Source organism: Vespa crabro, chromosome 2 (genome assembly GCF_910589235.1).
Source record: "Vespa crabro chromosome 2, iyVesCrab1.2, whole genome shotgun sequence".
NCBI classification, from domain to species: Eukaryota; Metazoa; Arthropoda; class Insecta; order Hymenoptera; family Vespidae; genus Vespa; species Vespa crabro.
In genome coordinates, this window is record NC_060956.1 from 20,791,069 (window position 1) to 20,813,664 (window position 22,596).

A 22,596-nucleotide genomic window follows, 5' to 3' on the forward strand; every position below is an offset into this window, starting at 1 on the left:
ATATAATTGCTTTAATCGAGTCATTTCATTTATATATATATATATATATATATTTTTTTTTTTTTATTTTTGCTTTTTATATAAAAGGCAAAAAAAGGAAGAGGGAAAATGGAAGAAAAATATAATTACTTTAAAATAATCCCGTACGATCTCTTTGTTAGAATGTTACGATAAATTGAACGAACAAAAGTGAATGAGTGGAGGGAAGAGTATGGCGAGATTAACAGAATTTTGATATTGTCGGATATAATTGTAGTAAATAATAGAGCATTAACGAAAAGATACGAGAGGATCGGACGAGAATGTTTTTTTCTAGGAATTTTTAAGGGAAAGAATATTCGTAAAAGGTTTTTTTTTCTCTTTTTTTTTTTTTTTTTTTTTTTTTTTACCATTCTCTCATGGAATCCATTGGCATTGGATGTATGGGAAGACTGGTTGGTCAGCCAGTAAAAGATTCGTAGGTGAAGCGTGTATTTTCGGAAACGAATACGGGTGCTCGTATAAATTTCAAACGCGAATTGTTATTACTATCGATACTAGACGTTTCGTCGAAGAGTGCTTACCCGCATATCGTCTCCCATAAATGTCCAACTATGTTTCCGTCGCTACCTCATCGAGAAGAGATGTGAGAAAATCGAAATGCCTTTTCTTCTCTCTCTCTCTCTCTCTCTCTCTCTCTCTGTCTCTGTCTCTGTCTCTCTGTCTCTTTCTCTACCGATCTGTCTATTTCTATCTCTCTCTTTTTTTCTCTTTGTAGTTCACCAAGCTTTCCTTTTTTCTTTTTCTCCGTGGAAAAAGAAAAGAATGATGATGAGTTTGGTTGTTGGTAGATCGAAGGAATTCCTAAATGAAAATGTCTTCTACTCATACTTCGTTTGCGATGGAAATATATGGAAAACGATGAGAAAAGAAAGAAAGAAAGAAAGAAAAAAAGGGAGGACAGAGAAGAGGAAGGAAGCCGAATCGAAAGCTTTCCGAGATTGGCCGTTGGAAAGCTCGCCCGGGTAACATAGAGCTATGGCTGAATGTTCGAGTACTAATCCTAGTGTAATAATGGCTTACGCGCTCGCAAGCTCGTTTCTAGTAGCGAGGACGTGGTCAGTCTCTACTTGACTCCGCGGTATTACCAACCACTTCTACCCTCATCGGACGTGACCTCCAACCCATTATACGATCCTTTTTATTCCGTTATATGACCCATGAAGCTTTTCGGCTTTCTCCTCCGCGAATCGAGATGTAAAAAAAAAAAAGAAAAAAAAAAAGAAAGATAGAAAGAAAGAAAGAAAGAAAGAAAAAATTCATATTCATAACTCTCCATACGAGGAGAAAGCTGACGATTGACGTTTGAACGATACGATCGATATAAATAATTTCTTTTCCTTAATAATCGACTGGATTGGATATTGACGGAATGACGGAAAAGCGAATGTTCCTCTTTTTCTTCTGTTTTTTTCTTTTTTTTTTTTTTGTTTTTGTTTTTTTTTTTCTTTTCTTGATCGAAGAAAAATAAAAAGCAAGTTTTCCTCGAGAATAATAAAAATTAATACCGGTCGTCTGATTTGTCGTAAAGTTTTATGCACACATATATTGGTTATGCATATATATCGAGGCATCTAGAGTTATCGCGCGGGTTTATCCTTCGCATAGAATTTAAGGATAAAGATTGATGTATAGGAACTATCCGTATAGGATCCATGTAAACATAACCGCTGATATATATCGAACATCCATATATACATTTTTTAAAGGATATTCTTGGAAGTGCGAACGTAAAAAAGAAGAGAAAGAAGAATAAGAAAATAAGAAGAAAATACACACGTCGTTGCACCGAGAAAGAGAGAGAGGGAGAGAGAGAGATAGAGATATCCTTAAAGATTCTCGTAAATCCTGGTTACCACCCTCGTTGCTTATATTCGGCTGACATTATATTTCCATAACAAAAGTTAATCCGTAACTTGATCGATTTAAATGAAAATTCACGATCCTGAAAGGAAAATGATTGAGAGGTAGATTTAAAAGCGTACGATCGATCTATACTTTTACTTTACAAGAATATCGTTTTCTTAACCCACGGAAGTATCGCGAAAGAGGAATGCGCGATTTATTCGTGCGAATGAATTCGAACGGGATGAAACGGGTTGCGGGGTAAAACGCCGACGTAAGCGGCGAATAAAGAAGTGGAAGGAGACAGAAAGGAGATATATAGGGGGAGCGGTGAGTGGGGAGTGGCTGGGAAGAAGAGAGAGAGAGAGAGAGAGAGAAGAGAAAAACGAGAAAAAAGGAAAAGAAAAAGAAGGAAAAGAAGAAAGAAGAAGGGTCGCAAGAGTGGCATCGAACGCTACTTTCGAAATAGATACGAAGCGTTCTCCCTTTCCAGTCGACTCTAGTACGCCAAAGGAAGATCGTGGAAAAGTCACGCGCGCCGTTTGTCCTCTTCCTTCTCTCTCTCTTTCTCTCTCTCTCTCTCTCTCTCTCTTTTTCTCTCTCTCTCTTTCTCTCTCTTTTTCTCTTACTGTCTAGCAAAACCACTACAAATAACAACTTTAGGCTTTGCTACTTTGCCAGCACGAAACCGAATGCTACTACGGTATTAGCGTCATTCGGCTTTGCCTCTATTTTCCAAACAATTTCCAAACAAATTCACATGTTACTCTAAAGTAACCATTTCGTTTCAATTTGCATATATATATATATTTTATATATATATATATATATATATATATATATATATGCATGTGTGTATGTGTGTCTATACGTAAACGTATAAACGTACGTAGATACGAGAGCTAATCAACATTGATATGGTTTTTCTATTTCTTTTTTTACAGCGACAGCGGCATGGCTGAGGCAGGAGCAGCCCTGTCCAATAGCAGGAGACTTTTGCATGAACGGTGGTACCTGCCTATTTTTTGAGACTGTCGGTGAACCAGCATGCAGGTGAATACATGCACCATTTTTATTTTCTTTTAATTTTATTCTTTACTAAGTCGAAAACTTCTTTTTTTTTTTTTCGTTTCATTCTGTCTGTTTGCTAATTTCTTTCTCTCTCTCTCTCTCTCTCTCTCTCTCTATCTATCTTTCAATTTTTTCTGAATGAATTATTGATCGATAGAAAAGTTATCTCTATTAAATTTGCTAGTGATTGCACTTGTTTAGAATATCTACTCTCTCTCTCTCTCTCCCTCTCTCTCTCTCTCTCTGTCTCTCTCTGTCTTTCTCTTTGACGATATTACGAACGAATTCATTTCTTCCATCTCTACCAGAAACAATTCGATTATCGGAAAGATAGTGGAATTCGAGAGTTCTCGCTATATACAAAGCTCGATGGTAACGCGAACGAGAAACGTGGAATAAAAGTATATAGTTCCTTCTCCGGTCATTTTATTTTCTGTAGAACAGAAGAGAATCGATTTTAAATATAGATCGACGGGGTATCGACTCGTTAAACGTTATCTTCCGGTAGATATATTTTCTTTTTCTTCTCTATTTTAAAATGATTTCCTTTCATGCTCGACTTCTTCTTACCAAGACATTGTCTTTTCTTTCTGAACTCGAATAAATACTCGATGACGTATCAGATTTATCGATGGAACGTATCGATATATCGATAAATTATTATAAAAAAAAAAAAAATGATGTACGATATTTGCGTTACGGTAGCGACAATATTATTATCACTATTATTATTATTATTATTATTATTATTATTATCATTATTATTTATTATTATTATTAAATGTAATTATTTAATTAAAGGTGTAAGAGCAACTGTGTGTGTATGTGTGAGTGCGTATGTATCTATTCGTTGTTGAATTCATTCTCACGTGTTCTGTGAGAAACTGGCGCAAATACTTACATTAAATCCGTCGACGCTTCGCATCCTATCTCTCTCTCTCTCTCTCTCTCTCTCTCTCTCTCTCTCTCTCTCTCTCTCTCTCTCTCTCTCTCTCTCTCTCTCTCTCTCTCTCTCTCTCTCTCGTGTTGGCGAAAACAAAAGACTCTCTGAAAGCAGCCACGTGAAAGCACTTAAAGCTTAAGTACGTATCACGTGAAGCAAAAAAAAAAAAAAAAAAGAAAAACAATACAGGCGTTTAGTACAATCAACATATGCATAGAACTAACATTTAATACGTATACGAAAGCTCGTAATATCATAGAATATCAATTGATCAAAGAGTGAAAGTAAAATCATGTGAGATATTAATATTGTTCGATTTAATCGAAAAAATAGACGTAAACGAGAATATTCGAACGGATCAAATATAAAGATATATTCGAAAAAATATATCGAAGATAAATTAAGATCTGAAATACTTGCGATCTTTACAAAAACGGTGAAATAATACGGGTTGTGTATGCACTTCTCGTCGGTGCATTTTGACGTCGGTGGGTGCACTCGTTAAACAAATTTGGTGGACCAGTCGGCGCCGGTTATCCGTGAGATAAAAGCTACTCCCGAGAGGATCGTAGCTTTGAAGGTGAAAGAGATGGAGATAGAGAGAAAGAGAACGTATGTAGAGAAAAGTGAGAAAAAAAAAAGAGAGAAAAAGAGACAGAGAGATAAATAGAAAGAGAGAGATAAAGATAGAGAGAGAAAGAGTTGCGTGTTTCAGAGACAAAAAAGAGATAGATAGATAGACAGAGAGTGAGAGAGAGAGAGAGAGAGAGAGAGAGAGAGTGAATTGATGTTATGGCCTATGGCCAGAGAAGGACATACACCACCACGGTGTCATCGGTTGACGAGGGTTTATTGGCTTTATCGAGGAATCGAGTCCCTCCCAGAGGGATAAAGGAAAGAGAGAAAAAGAGAGAAAAGTCGACGGATTGAAAGGAAGATGCGTGACGCATTTCGGACGTGAGCGCGAGCGAACGTTCCCGCGTGTTTCTCTATTCGATCGAGCTCATCCAATGATCCGTAAAAAAAAAGAAAAAAAGAAAAAAAGAAAAAAAGAGAATAAAAAGAAAAGAGAAGAAAAAAAGAAAGAAAGAGAGAAAGAAAAAAAGGAAGGAAGAAAGAAGAAAAAAAGAAAAAAAAAGAAACGCTATATAGAAATCTTGGCTCTCGTCCATGACTTCGATTTCGAACGAATACGATCGAGCGACAGAAAAAAAGAAAAAAAGCAAAAAAAAAAAAAAAGAAAAGAAGAAAAGAAAAAGAACGAAAGAAAGAAAGTAAGCAAGGAAAAAACAGCAGAGGATAAAACGAAAATGAAAAGAGAACATCTCACTTTTTCATTTTATTTTTCCGAAATAAAATGTATCCTCTTTTTACCCTCATACGTTGCCCGCTCACAACTAATATCCTTATTTATAACGCTTATATATAATATCTACTGTCTCGTTCATACAATTTTAGAATTATTATTAAAAACGACGAAGAAAGAAGGACGAGGGGGGACGGGGACGGGGACGGGGAGGGGAGGAAAGGGCGCCTTCTCGTAGAATTAAAAAATCGTTTACCTCGAATTTGTTGCTACGTCAGGCATGTAAGAACCATCCACGTAACAACAATTCATGAATCCTGAATCTGAAGTGGCAGTGGTACGCGAACTTTTTCGATGTCATTTATCCAACTAACGCTCGTAAATCTCATTCACGAAGGTACTTACAAAGCTTCTCGTACTATACCCTTTTATACCATCTCTATTTCACTTCGTCCTATTACATCCCTCTTCTTTTCTCTCTCTCTCTCTCTCTCTCTCTCTCTCTCTCTCTCTCTTTCTCTACCTCTCCCTTCTCATCCTCCTATATTACGTCCTTACGCCGTCCCGTTTGTTTCTCTTATCCAAAGCTTTTACTACCTATTTCGACTCGTTAACTTTACACTTTTACACTTCTTATCGCTTTAAAGGCAAATTGCCTAATAAAATATGGGCCATGACGAGAACGACGAAAATGCCAGTGAAAAAAGAGGAAATTTCACATCGGAGAACGTATTTCTCGTTTCTGCTTACTTTTTTCTTCTTCCTCTTCTCTCTCTCTCTCTCTCTCTCTCTCTCTCTCTCTCTCTCTCTTTTTTCTTTGAAATCCATTGAGAAGGAGCACGATCGATGTCTCATCGAGAGCAAGGGGAAAAAAAAAGAGAGGAAAGAAAGATGGAAAGAAAGAAAAAGGGTCAGGTTTATAGAAAACGATGAACGAAAGCTTCGGTATTCGAGAAAATGATGATTGCAAGAGTGCTTCTCATCGATATAATGGTACTCCGTAGTGTGTGTGTGTATATTGGACAATATCCGGAAATATTGATCGTACCTATCTACCTCTTCTCTGTTTAAATTGTAACGATCTATAATATAGCACGATATAAATCATTACAAATGATATCCAGAGCGCCTATCATTCCAATCTTTAAAATATTCATAATAACAATTTGCGCAAATTAAATCTCTATAATATATTGATTCGTTAAATATTCGCATTGGAAATAATTTACGATTTAATCAAAATATACGTACATATTATGTACAATACATACGTATGTATGTATATCGGTCAATGTGTCTTTTCTATAAGCGTGATACGTTCGTCTTTATTTGAATTTAATAAAAGCAAAATTAGTTGTTTATAATCGACTAATAACAGACGATCCATGCCAATTTCGGTAGCAACCCGATAGCCTACTTCGAAGCTTAACGTCTTGTTCCGGCAAACGCATATATAATACTGAACACGATTATCCATGGACACGTGCCAAGTGGAGAGAGACAGTAGAAAACTTTGTCCTCGACGTTCTCCACTCGTCTTTTCCTTTCTTTCTAAAAGAGTGATTCAATACGTAGCTCGTTTAAACGTAGTCAATCGAAATAGAAAATCGTCCGCGCTTAGACCGTTCGCTTGAACGTTAATTTTCGAAAATTCACAATTTCGATATAAGAAAAATTCGAAAAAATGAATTCGACATTTTTTTCTCTTTCCTTTCTTTTTTTCTCTTTCTATAAATCTTTGCGATAATCCTTACCCACCTTATATCTACGATGAAAAAGTTCTATGGCTACCAAACGAAAAAAATATATACATCCGCATAAAAAAAAAAAAAAAAAAAGATAAAAAATATAAATGAATTTTAGAAAAAAGAAAAAAGAAAAAAAAAAAGAATCTCTCGGAGAATCGCGATCATTGCTAAGAATCGCGATGCTTCTTCCGTAGTCAACTCCAGTACTGACAACATTCGTATTTCCAACTCTGTCCCGCATACAAACACTGTCCCTTTTTAGGCGCTCATTATTTTAACGGAAAGCGCAAAGCTTTTATACGAAAGTGCAGGAACGCGGCTGCAAACACTTCATGATATGAAACTTTGTACCTTACTTTCTCGGCTTGTAGGTAAAAGGGGTACGCTGGCGGAATATATAAGAATAAAAAGGAGAGACGATACGCCACGTTGGATTCTCATTGTTTAACGTTACATGCCAGTACAATCTTCATCTTTCTCTCTCTCTCTCTCTCTCTCTCTTTCTTTTCCTCTCTGTCTTTCTCCTACTCGAGGAGTCTCTCTCGACCAGTCAACTCTTTTCGATGTTGTAAGTAAAGAAGTAGGTAACATCGCCTACATCTCTCTCAAGATGTTTCTGGAGAAAAATAATGATAATAGTAGCGATCGTCTCGTTATTATCATTTAATAAACCACGCAATACACGATGCACATAATAATAATAATAATAATAATAATAATAATAATAATAATAATAATATATATGTATATATGTATATATGAAGAAAATGAGAAAGAAGAAGAAAAAAAAAAAAAAAGAAGAAAAAGAGAAAACGAGAAGAGGAAAAACATGCGATAAAATTTTCAAACTTTCTCATTATAACTTGAACGTTTCAAACGAGTGTTTGCTTATAAATTAAATAAATAATTGAACTACGGCGACCTACTTTCATCGAGCACTACTTTGAAATATAATGTGTACACATTTTGGCGTTTGAATTTTCATTCGATTAGACAAGAAGCCAAGGTCTATATAAGATGAAAAAAAGAAAAAGATAAAAAAAGAAGAAAGAGAAAGAGAGAGAGAGAGAGAGAGAGAGAGAGAGAGAGAGAGGGAAAGAGAAAAAGAGAGACATACCAAAAGGAGGCCTAAGCTTCCTAACATTCTTCGGAATATATATGTATGTACCTATGTACATTATGGACGCGAAAATGGGAGAAGATGGAGCGGTTGAAGATTAGGATAGGGAGGAAATGAAAACCACGAGCCCGTTTGGCTCTTCCACGCTCCCATGGAAAGTCACTTGTATTTAACACAGTTGCCCGCAGTCGCAACTCGTTCTCGCAGGAATGATAAGACTCTCTCGCATTCCTGTTAGAGGAGGCTTTTGGTAAATGCACTCCGTTTCTCCGCTTGCTATACGATGTCTCTTCCTTTTACAGAGAAAGAGAAAGAGAGAGAGAGAGAGAGAGAGAGAGAGAGAGAGAGAGAAAGTACGCGCGCTGGATGGCCTGGAAAACCGCGAAGAGCTTGTACCATTGGTATAGAACGAATATAAGCGAAGCTTTTGGTGTCTGAGCCGCAGCCATTTGTGCCTAGACACCTAGACTCTCGTAATCGAGTAGTCGCAAGTAGTTCGAAGTGTACCGGCAAGGCATTCGGAGGCATTCCCGCCTAAGAACGTCTCTTACCCACTCATTCTCCCTCTCCGGCCTGTTCTCTCTCTTTCTCTCTCTCTCTCTCTCACACACACACAAATACGTCTATTTACGATACACCGTCTCTTCCTTTAATTCGGTCGATATGCTGTCCTCTCGCATAGACTACAAATAGCAAATTTTGTTACTATACTACGAAGGAGCTATATTACTTGTATGAGACAGATGGACAGAGGTTTGTCCAAAGGAACTTCGTCGTTCGAATGGAATTAAGCCCCGAAAAGCCAAGGAATTCAACGAATAAACTGAATTGTGTCCAGTTACGGAGAATCATCAGTAGGAAACGTTCAGAAATTTTCGGCGAACTCGAGTCTGACTTGTTTGAAACCATAGTGAGATGAGTTCGTTACATTAGGTTGCTCGGTTACACTTTGAACTATTCATTGTTAACTATTAATTCAGTTGATGAGTATTAAAAGAGAAAAAAAAAAGAAGAGAGAGAGAATCTAATTGTTGAAATGGTATTTGAAATGGAGTCGTTTTTTTCGATCTTTGTGCTTTCGTACATGCATTCTATCTCTTAAATAGGTATCTCTTAATATATATATATATATATAAACCCGTTTGCGCGATATGGAAGGGTAAGAGGGAATAGCATAGTCGCTTATGAATGGGCAATTAATCCACGAAAACCACGGACGCTACGAGCTCAGCGCCTGCATACTCCGTTACGCCGCTAAGCTACCTAAAAAGCCGCCTTGCGCCAAAGCACTGTATTATTCAAAGAGCACCGCTTTACCTAGATAATAATTTATTTAGCCGGAAGTGAGTATGACCAAAAGAAAAGAGATAGGAATTAGAGGAAACTCTTAGGTAGAACTCGAGATGAGAATTAGAAATGAAGAGGACCTTGCTACAGAATGATTCACTTAGTTGGCCATTGTACGAAATAACGAGAACAATTATCTCTTTTTAATAATTATCTCGTTATTTCATTCGATTGCAAATTTTTCGATTGAAAATCAAACGATATGAATATACGTATTATACATATGTACGTACGTACATACATACACACACATATATATACATTTTAAGACTGAAAATAGAGATATCTACGGGAAGAAATCGGTATGGAATATATGTAGTTGGTTCTAACGTCAAACAGACAGTTCGTAAAGTATGCAGAAAAGTCAGTAGTAGTGGGTTACGTCAAAGCCGTCGTCGATGTGTTCTTTAAAAGACGAAAGAAATTCAAGAAGAGAAAAGCGAAGAAATTTCGGCACGTGCTCTCGACACCTTTTCTCGAACGGATGCATCCTCCTTGCGTCGGTCTTGAACGAACGCGAATAAGGAGAGCAGAGAAAAGTACATCGTAAAGGTGAAAGAAAAAGAAATGTGAGGAAAGGAAAGAAATGGAAAGGAAAGGAATAGAAAGGAAAGGAAAGGAGAACTTGCGTCGGTGGCAGCCGTTCACAGTTGAAACACAAAGTAAAGAGACGAAACAAATACGATAACGCGTTTTGACGAGTAAAACTTTGGCAAATCGGCTCTTCTCGTCGTTCGACGGAAGGAAGAAGGAAGAGACGAAAAGTTAAAGCGGAAGATAGGGAGGAGATAAGAAGGGTTGGTTTAGCATAGACGCCTAAGGGAATGAGAGTTACGTTTTCTTCCTTCTACCTTTTACTTCTGAATCTCTTTTTTCTTTGAAGAAAACTTTCTTTCTCGAAACTCTCTACCTCCCCGCTCCCCTAGACACCCACCCCTCTAGCCCCAGCCCATTCTGGATTAGAACGTTTCGTTCGTCCGGACACAATGGCAACGAAATGGTTGTCGTTCACCGATGTCAAGAATACTCGAAGAGCTTTTCTTTGATTAACGGCACACATCGAGCGTACGCCCGAGCCCACACGCATCTAAATAAAATGTCTCCTTAACGACGACGACGACGACGACGACGACGAACCATCGTCGTCTCTTTCGAAACGCACGTCTCGAACTTTTTCTTTTCTTATCTTAGACGAGTCGAGTCCCGGGACTCGACGACTCGAATATTAAAGTGTTCTCTTTGTACGACATCGAGTGCGCCTTGGATTCGCAGACGTTCGTCGCTTTCTACAACCTCTGATTTGTCTTCGCGTTCGCAAATAGAACGCGCGTTCGACCAAGAACGGGGCCCTATCGATCTCTCTCCTCCGTGTCCTTTCTTCCACTTTTCTTTTTTTTTCTTCTTCTTTTCTTCTTTTTTCTTTTTGTTTCGTAATTTCTTGCTTCTTCTTTTCTTTTCTTTTTCCTTCTCCTTTCGTACCTAGTTCTTTTTCTTTTGCTACGGAGGACACGAAAAAAAGAAGAGGAAAAAGAGGAAGAAGAAAACATCGCGATAACAATCTGATCGTAATAACTTCGGAAAAGAAGAAACTAAGTCTCTTACAAGACTTCTTCTTATCAACCTTAAGAAACAGATAAGGTTACACATTAACGAACTTTAATTCTCTTTTGTGGGATGCGGAGAGTGTAACAGAAAAGAGGAAAAAAAAAAAAAAAAAAGGAAAAATGAAAAAAACACGTGACCAGCTGGTCGGTCACGTCGCGGACGAGATATGCGTTTTCGCGAGACAAAATAAAGTTTTTCTCGTCCTCTCTCTCTCTCTCTCTCTCTCTCTGTCTGTCTGTTTCTTTCTATCTCTTTCTCGCTTTCTTTGCCACCGTCTCGTTTTCAGGTTTTTTTTTCGAGATAGAAACGGAAACGTAGGGTAGACCGGAGGAGCATCTCGACAGCTTCCTCTGGCTAGCCAAAACATTCGAGACTTGATCTCGAGCCAAAAATCTCACCGCATCGGCAAAAAGATACACCTGGCTTGCTCAGACGCTGTACTCGAAGGATTCTCAAATAAAGGAATGACGAGAGGAAAACGTAAACGAAATTTTATTTAACGGTGCTACATATCTCTTATGGATTTCGATTATTTAAAAGAAATCAACTAATTTTTCCTTTTCTTTTTTCCCTTCGTTTCAATTTTACCACACGATACCTATATATATTGTAACCTATAATATATTTTAATCGTTACTATATATCTATAACCAGATACACGGCAGAATCTTTTTTTTCTCTCTTTATTCGCAAGAAAGAAAATATATATTCAAGTCGATTAAATCGAACGTTTAGACGCGTCGTCAAAACGTAATATTACTCTCTTCCCCTCCATTCTTTCACGCCATCCAATCGTTGGATAATTTTATCGGAGTCGCGGAGAAACGGAAAGCGTCCTTGTAAATGCAGACGCACACACTTTCCTATGGTCTTTCAAACATCGTCTCCGTAAATATTTGCTACGACTGGTCGTCTCTCTATATCGTACACGTGACAGATTTGAATATCGTTTAATCTGATTCATCGAGCTCGTTTCATTTCACGACATTTAACAAGCTTTTTCTTAATACCTGACACATCAAAATTCATAATCCTTTTATTTTATTGAAAAACCATTATTAAATAAAAAATATCCACTTCGATGTTTCTTTTCTATTACATTGTAAATCTTATTTTAAAAATTCATTTTTACCCGTCTGACAATCAATTATTCTTATAATCTAATCGATCTCAATAGATTATAAATCTGATTTCTTTTTTATATTTACTTTTAATACACATCATCTGTTGCCATGAATAAAATCATTCTGAAAGAGAACGATCGACCAAAATGATCCCGAGGATTAGTGATCTCCTCCTCTAGACGATCGTATTTTTCGATTTACTACGGTGCCGAATAAGACTTTCGGAGTAAGGGGAAAACGTCTTTAAATCAACGTCGAGACAACTTCGATTTCTTCGAAACGCGTGTTCTCAATCTCTTCGAAATAATTCACGAAAAAATACACATTCGACTTTTATCCAAGATACAATACATATATATATATATATATATATATATATATATTTATTAACAAGACATATATTGACGTGATTAATTAATTTAACTTAAACGATGAAAAGACAGATAAGATAAAAACGATCAAACGTTAAGTCTCCGATGTTTTCGAATTTTTTATCGATATAATTTTCTTTTCCTTATAACAAAATAGTAAAAATGAAAGAAACGATGAGAGAAATGATGAAATAAATATTTGAGGAAAACTATAGTCTTCGTTTCGTTCAGGCCGAAAGGGTAAAACGAACATTAAGAGGGATGGTGGATCAAAGTAAAAATAAAAAGAGCAAGTAAAATAGAGAGAGAGAGAGAGAGAGAGAGAGAGAGAGAGAGAGAATTCGGTTCTTTGTAGGGAAGAGCCGATACGTAGGTATATATTTGCGTTAACGCCGATGCAGAATTTATGGGAGGAATAACGGTGGACTATCGGTTTTGCTCGAGCACACAGTTCTGCTTTCACGTTGAAACGAAAGAAAGACAGAAAGAGAAAAAGAAAGGAAGACCAAAAAAAAAAAAAGAGAAAGAAAAAGAAAACATATAAAGAGCATAGATGATTCCACTTGGAAAGAGGAATCGAAAACGATAGAAAAAACGAAGCTGAGTTTATTTCGTCTAATAAAAGATCGTATGGGAACATAATGCAAACGTTTAACCCATTACGCGAATAAAAATCGAAAGAAATCATTTTGTTATTTAATATCAAAAAAAAAAAAAAAAGAAAGAAAGAAAAAGAAAAAAGAAAAAAGAACATAATTCAAATGTCTCTATTTAAAAACAATTCTATTCTTCTTCGGATCGAACCTTATCATTATCGTTATACGATCGATCGATTGTCTTATCTATCGAAAAGGAAAAGCTCTTCTTTTTACTAGAATTTAACGAATCCTTACGACGGACAACGCACGGTGCAACGTTATCCCTTTTCCTTTCAAAGTTTCGAAAATTTATGCGTAACAAGCTATGGGGACTATACAGAATGATCGGACGGAGAACTATTCTACTCTCGAATTTCCGACGTAACTCGATCGATGAAAAAGCATAGAGCATCTAATTACAAAAGTTATCGTCGTTGTTGTTATTGTTGTTGTTGTTATTGTTATTGTTGTTGTTATTATCATTCTTCTTCTTCTTCTTCCTATTATTATTATTACTATTATTATTATTATTATTATTATTATTATTATTATTATTATTATTATTATTATTATTATTATTATCATCATCATCATTATTATCTAATAACGCGGAGAAACTAACGCGGAGTTATTGTTTTCTCCATAGATACAGGCACAAACATCGACCGACCGAATCTTTTTCCAATCTGTTTTAGATTTGCACCGTTATGCATAATTCATATCGGTCGGAACTTGTTATTCAAAGGCAATTCCGTACGATCGCGATTCCCTCCACTCTTCTTTCAACCCTGCATCCATCCCGCCCCCGCCCTCACCACCACCACCACCACCTCGTGGAAGTCCAACTTCGAACGACGTTCCTGTCGTAGCTTTTACGTTCAATTTAATGCATCGACCGGGTTGTACCTGATAACTCAGTCGCGATGGGCTTAATGTTTACGTCCGCGTAACATCTGCTGAACGTATTAATCAGTCGGACTATTACTCAGCAGTGCCAAGTGTAAAACGTGCGGGCAATCCGGAACGATTCACCTTAATTAATTAAGTTGCCCTCCTCGAGGCAGTCGAAAGTTCTGAAACGGTGGTGCATGCCTCCAGCCCGAACAATTACATCGCTCAAGTGCTTCCCGTCTTCATTTGTCGCCGAGCGTTGTTCGCCATTTTCACGTTCTTCCTTAATCCGAAAGTACGTAAAGACATCCCCTCCCTCTTTCCCCTTCACCCACATCCCCATCAGTACTCACTTCGCTCCTATTCCTCGTCCTCCCTTTCCTACTTATTCCCACTTTCTTACTTACATTCCTAAAATTCACGAATATTACAAATGAATTTCCCCTAAAATCTATCCAAAACATCTATTTTATACTTGTCATCGATCTAACCTCTAAGAGGACCACCTTATTTATCCTTTCTTTCTTCGCTTTCTTTTTTTTTTTTCCTACCTTTTACGATCGAAATAAATAATGAGGGTACTTGCGGAGAAAGCAAAAAAAAGCCTATCGGGTGTTCGATACGACGTTGATCTGATTACATGAGAAAGCACTAACGTCAAACTCCAAATAAATACTTATTTCGTCACCACGAGAGCAATACCTCTCTTGTCCTCTCTCTCTCTTACTCTTTCGCTTTCTCTTCTCCTCTCTTCCCCGTTTTTCTTTTTTACGAGGAAAACTTTTTCCTAACCAGAAAGCTTCGTGAGCTTACAATCGGTGGACAGTCTCGAGAGATATACGTAGCTACACGAAAGCTTGAGAAAAGTTACTTTCCAGGCAACATATGTGGGCAACACACATTTAGAGATGGAAGTTTGCTATGGGATCGTGTCGCAAGCTTCGCGTTACTAGCATCGCGTCTCAAGCTACGATAGCACAAACTCCGAGGCACAAGGTGCCTCTCCTCCACTCTCTCCTGAACTGAGTTTGCCCCTCCCCTCTCTCTCTCTCTCTCTCTCTCTCTCTAACTCTATCGTCCTTTGCCGTCTAACTACCCTCGAGCGTCGCTTAAGGAAATAGAGCTGTCCGATGCAAGGTATCGACGCAACACACCGCTTGCGGAGCTTTCAAAATATCCCGATAAAATGATAATCTGTAGAATCGGTGTATTCTCCTATCTTCAATGGCGCAAATACGTTCCGTATTCATTGTACCTGTTATACGAGGTACAATATATTAATTTTTGTAAATCAAACTTTTATATTTCTTCATCGTACAATTTCGAATTTATATCGTACAATTTCGATTTACATTTAAATTGTTATAAAATTTAACTCGAGATCGTTTTATGATGAGCTCGATGAAACTCTTAATTGTAAATATTTCATTCGTCTTAGAAATAATATATAACGAGATAGATCGTTCTTAATTTATTCCCGTAACGTCCAATTTATTGTTAAATTCGTAAAGAGATTTATAACGACCATAGATAAATCTCATATAATACACAACTGTGATCAAATTGCAGCCTTCTCTTCGCCCATCGGACGATAACTCGGTCTGTGATTTTATAAAGAATTGTAAAGTTTTGACCAACTCGAATGAGTTAAAGAGACGACGAGAGTTTTCTCGTCCCACCCCCAACCCCTAAGAAAGTAGTCCAAAGTGTTTGTTCGAGAGAGACGATCGAAAAGTTTGCCCGAGTCATTTAGCATACCAACCAATCGAGTCGAAGTGCTTCTCAATGTAATGGAATCCATGAACGTCGCGATGTCGGAAATAAATTTTTGTCGGTATTCGCTACCAACGGGAAACGATTTGACTAATTAACTCCCTTCTCGATCGTGCTAGAAATTTAACAAAACCATGACTAATGACATTACCCATCGAACGTTTATGCATTTGTCGATTAACCAAATATCGACAATTTTATTCGATATTCTATCCTTGTTCTTCCAATGAAAATTTTCAAGATCGATAGATACTCGGCCGTCATTAAACATCGATGCACGTACGCCAATTCGTTCGCCATGATTGACAGTGAACTCGAATTAATGTTAAACGTCCATCGATGGCTAATTTAAATCTATAAAATATATCGGTGTAATCTCGATCGGTATCCGCAATGAGATGAAAATACACTTTACCTTTAATTCGATAAAACGGTTCATCAATTACTTAATGAAAAATCGATTTTTCTTTTTTTCTTTTTTACTTTTTTCTTTTTTTTTTTTCTTTTTTCTTTTGCCTCGACGATTATATAATTCGTTCAACTTTCAAGCTATTCTCGTATAAACAAACATTCGTAATAGAATCATTCAAAATCAATTACATAAAATTGTCATCCTCGTCTCATCCTCTGTCATCCTTATTTCCTTTCGAGGATCGCATCCTCTCTCTCCCTCTTTTTTTAGTTTCTCAAATACTTTTGAAATTTTTCCTTCGACATTCCTTTATTGAAAGTATTTGAAGAAACTTAACGAAAACTTTTTCGATAGTTTGATATTCCGAGAACGCGATCTCTCGTACGAACGAGTGATTTATTACATGAACAATGCATCGTTTTATCCAAAATCACGACTCATCGTTCCCAAGAGAGAATCGCTTAAAGGGTATTAAAGGCCTTTCGCATTCTCCTCGAACGTTTTAATGAAACGGTTTCTCTAATTGTAGGAATATCGTGGTACTTCGAGAAACTGTAGGTACCGTTTCGGTATTACCAAAGAGCAATACGTTTCCGCAAAGTTAAAGATCAAACGAATTTATAATGAACCCTTTTGATATTTATATATATATATATATATAAAGGAACATTTACGTCATACATTTAGCAAGCCTAGTTTAATCCATAAACGTAGATTTAGACAATTACTTACGTACTAAATTTTACATTCAAAAAGAGATAAACCATTGTTAATATACGTCAGGTTTTGATATTTCAAAGTATATTATTCCGTTATAAAGAGCCATTATAAATGATATATCAAAGAGACTATGTTAAGTACGTCGTTAAACGTTCGTATCGAGCGATTATCTTTAGTTATTTTGTGTCAAATTAAAAAAAAAAGTTAAAACTAGCAATAAGTGATCGATCGATTGTATCGTATCGTAGAAAATCGATACGTTGTTTGAATACGATCTCTCTCTCTCTCTCTCTCTCTCTCTCTCTCTCTTTCTCTCTCGAACGGAACGAACGAACACCATCGGCCCAATTTCGCAAATCTGTAAAGCCAGCTGGCACCTCGCGCGACATCGCGAATCTCCCTTCCACTATTTCCTCCCAAAACCCTCTCAAAACCCTCTTTTTCGCGTATCTACCAACGATCTCTTTCGTAGTACGTTCGCAAAAAGGTAATGACTCGACATAAATCTACTTGAAAAGATCCTCGACGAACTCTTTAACTAATTCTCTTTCTCCTTCTCTCTCTCACTCTCTCTCGCTCTCTCTCTCTCTCTCTCTCTCTTTCTCATTTTCTTTTCCTTTTTTTTTTCTTTCCTGACATATCATTATAATTCTCCAACACATTTTCACTAACTCGTTGATTTCGAAAGTTTTGATAAAAATCAATAAGATCTTTGCCGTTCGTCGAAAGAGAACTACGCGTAAAATGAAAAAATGAAAAGGAAAGGAAAGAAATGAAAAAAAAAAAGAATAAAACGAAAGAAAGAAAAAAAAAGGAAAGAAGAAAAAGGAAAATGGGAAAGATGTGAAGTGAAAGAAAGAAAGAAATAAAAAAAAAAAAAAAAAAAAAAGAAAAAGAAAAAGATTATCCCTGTATGTTAAAAATTTCAATTCGTCCTTCTTTCTAGTCAACGTTACTATTTGTTTTTATTCATTATTTTGTTTTTTTTTTTCTTTTCCTTTTTCTGGTTACTATTATCCTCAAAGAATTGATATGCATATATGCGAGACATCGTTAAAATCCAACATAAAGTTAGAGGCTTGAAAATCAGAGTTTTGGATTTACGTAGATAGATATATCCTTATTCATACGTCATTTTCATACGACTTCAAGTCCGATCAACAATGTAAAGGAAAAAGATCGACAAGAATACGAGAAACGCGTGCGGAAACATACATGTGAATCAATCATCTTTGAATATTATCAAAAGCAAACGATTGAATATGAAATAATCCTTGAGGTTTGTCGTTAATGTTCTAAAACATTTATTCGATGACGGATCCTTATTCTAGGAAGGGGATGAATTTTGTTGAAAACGTGCTCTATGTTAAAAGCTACAAGCTCTTATGGGTAAAAAATAAGCAAGGAAAATAATCGTTCTTCGCTTTTAAGACATCTCATTGTCGTAGGACACTAACATACGTTTATATCCCGTGCTTCCGCGTCCGAGCACTCGAATTAAGGGTGAAAGGTTTCCGCTAAGTTTGACCTCTTCGCTAGGTCAACGAGTATGCAACGAAGGTAGAATATATATATATATATATATATATATATATATATATATATATATACATATTTACTACATCTGACTACTGCTTGCAACCGCAGTACGACCGAATAAATGACCCAGTTTTGCTTCTCCTAAGGTAACTGTGAAAGGATTGGTCGAATTGTGAGAAAAAGAAACAGAAATATAAATATATATATATATATATATATAAACATAGAGACAGGTAACTTGGTGTTTTCGGAATGAAAGAGTCTTTCAAAATAAAGTGTGCTACATTATAGAGGTCGTCGACCGGGAGTTAGAGTAGTAGAAAAGACGTCGTCGACAAGTACATGAGAAACGAGAGAAAGAGGATAGAAAGTTAGAGAAAGACAGAGTGGTAAATAATGAGAAAGCAAAAGAGACAGAGAGAATGAGAAAGCAGATCTAGAACATTGTGGTTGAAAGGAAGGGAAAAAGAAGGTAGAAGGAGATATACGGAAGAGGGGAGGATAGTAAGGGCGAAAGGGGGAGGGGTAGGGGTTGAAAAAAGGTAACAGAGAAACGATGAGTCTCTGGCCCTTTAAAGTGTTATCTTTGAAATAACGTTCCACGAAAGCGTTATTAAATTAAGTAAACCGCGAAAAAGTTTCTTTTCGTATAGCTAGATGCGTTACCGCTACCGCCTTGTACGCCAGGCGTTTCGTTCATGCCGGGGCTTGGAAAACCGGGGCTGCATCTCTCCTGGCACGATGCATATCCCAGTTATACGGGAATTAATACCCTACCGAGAGAGCGAACTCCTCCCTTTACTCTTCTCCTCGTCCTTTCCTATCTACCTTCTGGCTTTCCTCTGAGAGAACCACCATCACCGATCTCGTGGCCCTCCGCAAACGGGCTTCGTATAAAAGGGTTTCATTTCGCCATCGTAATAAGCGGAAACGGAAGCGGAGACTACAGAGAGAGAGAGAGAGAGAGAGAGAGAGAGAGAGAGAGAGAGAGAGAGGAAAGGATTCTAAACGAGGAATCGTGTGTGGTCATCGATTGGCTACTTCGTCAATTAACAAAAAATATCGTATTTAATGTTATATGTAAATTTTACTTTTGGATAATAAAAAAAATCTTTACTTTATACTTCGTTCGAACAATAGTTTATATGAACATTTAATAAATGTCTAATAATATGTAATCACAATGACATATGAACGTTACGTTTTATTAAAACTTTTTATCGATGTATTCGACAAATGTAACGCGCAAATATATATATATATATATATATATGTTGTCTTTTTGCTCATGTGTGTTATTGGTAAATTAATAATTATAATTTTGAAAATAAACTTACATATAGCAAAAAAGAGATCCGCATGACAAACATATTAACGTTGTCCCCTTTCAAATATAACGCTTCGAAATGGCCGTAGCATCAAACGAGAGACGCACAGTTATGAATTATAAATGCGTACCATAATGCGCATACCATGATGCAATTTTCCTCCTAAAACAAACTTCGGGTGTCGTGATGGAATTATAATTATACGTACGCAATATGGGTATGTACATAGTACGTGTAAGCAGAGTTTAGATCTCTACGTAAAGCAATTAATTATCTGCACAAAGCTGGGGAACCGTGTATTACATCAGAGAAACATTAATACTCGTTTTACTCTCGAGGGAAAACAAACAAACAAACTAAAAAAAAAAAAAAAAAAAAAAAAAAAAGAAAAACGGAAAAAGAAAAATAAAAAAGAAAAGAAAAGAAAAGAAAAGATATTAAATACATAATATACATACACGTACGTATGTGAGTTGATCTTGAAAAGAGTTTTAAAGGAAAACAGAAAAAGAAAAAAAGAAATGTAAATCAAGATATTATCTTCTCATCAAAAGAAATATTTATTTTACTATGACTTTTTAAGACGACATAAACAATATTTCTTTTTCGATTGACAATAATAAACGATGTTAATTAATTAGATGAAGAAACTTTAATTACTTCGTCGACGAGACGAACTAATTAAATCAATCAAGAAAATTGTATTCTCGTTAATAAAGACGAAAACGATCATTCTCGATTCCTCGGCTTTTCTCCAATTAACGATGATAGAAATCGAACAAAATTGTTTTACGCGTATACTATAACGTTGACGCGATTGGAAATATAGATTTTTTTTCTCTCCCTTTTTTTTTTTCTTTTGTTTGTTTTTTAAATGTTACATTCGTACAGGCGGATTGATGCTGTAAAATTTATAGACAATAAAGAAATAAGTAAAAGTGAAATTGAAACGATATTAATTTCAATTGGTAATAATACATTATACGTGTTTGCAATTAATATAAATTAAATTCAAAAATATAATAATAAAATTTAAATGCGACGATGGTATCCGGGGAAAATTTCGATTAATACGATAGGAATGAACTGAAAAATTTCATTATTAAAAACGACGTAACGATCGATCTTCCTAACAAAACACATTTTTTGATGATACGTTCGTTTGAAAGTTTATCGATTCCGTGATTATCAAGCTTTCGATAGAAGTTTCTTAAGTTTCTGGCGAAAGAGGCTTTCGTTGTTGGGCTACGGCAAAAAGGATATGAAAGGTGACATTAAAGGATTATTAAAGACTGAAAAACAATGGGTTTTTCTTCTTTTTTTTCTTCTTCTTTTCTTTTCCTTTTTTTTTTTTTTTTTTTGTTTTTTCGAGAAGCAACGATCGATTTCTCACCCTTGGAACAATTGTTTCTATCGACCAACCATCACGCGGTTGCTCTCCAGTGAATAATATCGACTTAACGAGCCGCGTTAATTTATAATTTTTCTCCTTTGTTTTCTTTTTTTATTTCTTTTTTTTTTTTCTCTTTCTTTTTACGTCTCCATAATGCCTCCTATATATCGCGACACGAACGAAACGGTCACGAAAGTTTTATAAAAGTGTTCCAAGTGATCGTGACTGAAAGGAGGCCGGTTGAGATGGCGTAAAAAAAGAAAAAAAGAAAAAGAAAAAAGCGAAAAGAAAGGAAAAGTAAAAAAGAAAAAAAAAAAAGAACAAAAACGTAAAGGAAAAAGAAAGTCATCCATTAGAAGATAAAATGCGGGAATAGGAATATTTTTTTCTCGAGAGAAAACAATTCGTACGAGCTCGCTAATCGCGCGCTGTTACGGTTTCCAAAATCGAGAGTATTTTCAAAAAAATTCGAGGAGCATGTAACTACATACATATGCAGATACGTTCGAGAGGTCGTTTCGAATACTCACAAAACGCAAACACACATTTATTCGAACGTCGCGTCGTTCCAAAAATAAAAGTGGCCGGCCACGTTGAGTGTGAGTCACTAAGCGTAGGTACGTATAAATACGTTGAAATAAGATCGATAAATGGGGGAGAGAGAGAGAGAGAGAGAGAGAGATAATTCGCTGTTAAAAAATAAGATAGACTGTAACGAACATTTAAGAATAATAAAATGCTTCGCACAAAAAACATGTTACTGTCGAGACAAATTATACGAATCTTCGAGCGAAAATAATCGTGCGAATCGCGACACGACGAGAAAAGACAACGTGTAATCGTTAGATCAGAAGATTCGTTTGAATGTTGCTCGAAAAGGGGATCGTTCATGTATAAAATTTCAAGGACAATTTCAAAACCCTCGGTTGGTTTTTAATAAACTTTCCGTTCAAGTTGATGGTGATAAATCTGTTTAGGGAAAAGAAATAAATAGGTTTCCTACGTGCGTTATCTATCGCTGATTTACTGGGTGAATTTATTTTACGGCGAGTCGTAAAAGAGTTTCCTGGAGGCTCGGTAAGCACGCATGATTACGATAAATCTCAATGGAAAGCCAATTACGCGCGGTGCGCGGGTGAAGTTACCGCAGAGCGTTAATGGGTTTAAGTGAATGGTAACAGTAAATTGTACTATCTCCCCAGTACTGTTTTAGTTTTGTCCCGCAGTAAATCCTTGCAGGCGGAGTACATTTAGCAACGCGTACGCCGTGCCGCATCGCCACCGTAAATCCGTGACACCCGAGTCGCCCTAAAAGTTTCGTAACGGAAAAATCGAGCAAATTTTGCGAATGCCGCGAGGGAGATGAAAAAGAGGGGATGGAGA

At 36.5% G+C, this 22,596-nt stretch overlaps 1 protein-coding gene and 1 long non-coding RNA gene across 4 annotated transcripts in view; one reads left to right on the forward strand and one right to left on the reverse strand.

Moving 5' to 3' along the window:
* The window catches only part of LOC124421956, a 278,500-nt gene that overhangs the window by 222,126 nt on the left and 33,778 nt on the right, over positions 1-22,596 (reverse strand). The gene's annotated exons all lie outside the window — the stretch shown is intronic.
* The window catches only part of LOC124421955 (protein vein), a 244,139-nt gene that overhangs the window by 188,589 nt on the left and 32,954 nt on the right, over positions 1-22,596 (forward strand). For both annotated transcript variants that reach the window (XM_046957695.1, XM_046957694.1), the window contains exon 4: positions 2,829-2,937. In XM_046957695.1, coding sequence (XP_046813651.1) covers positions 2,829-2,937 — 109 coding nt within the window. The remainder of the gene's footprint in view (positions 1-2,828; positions 2,938-22,596) is intronic.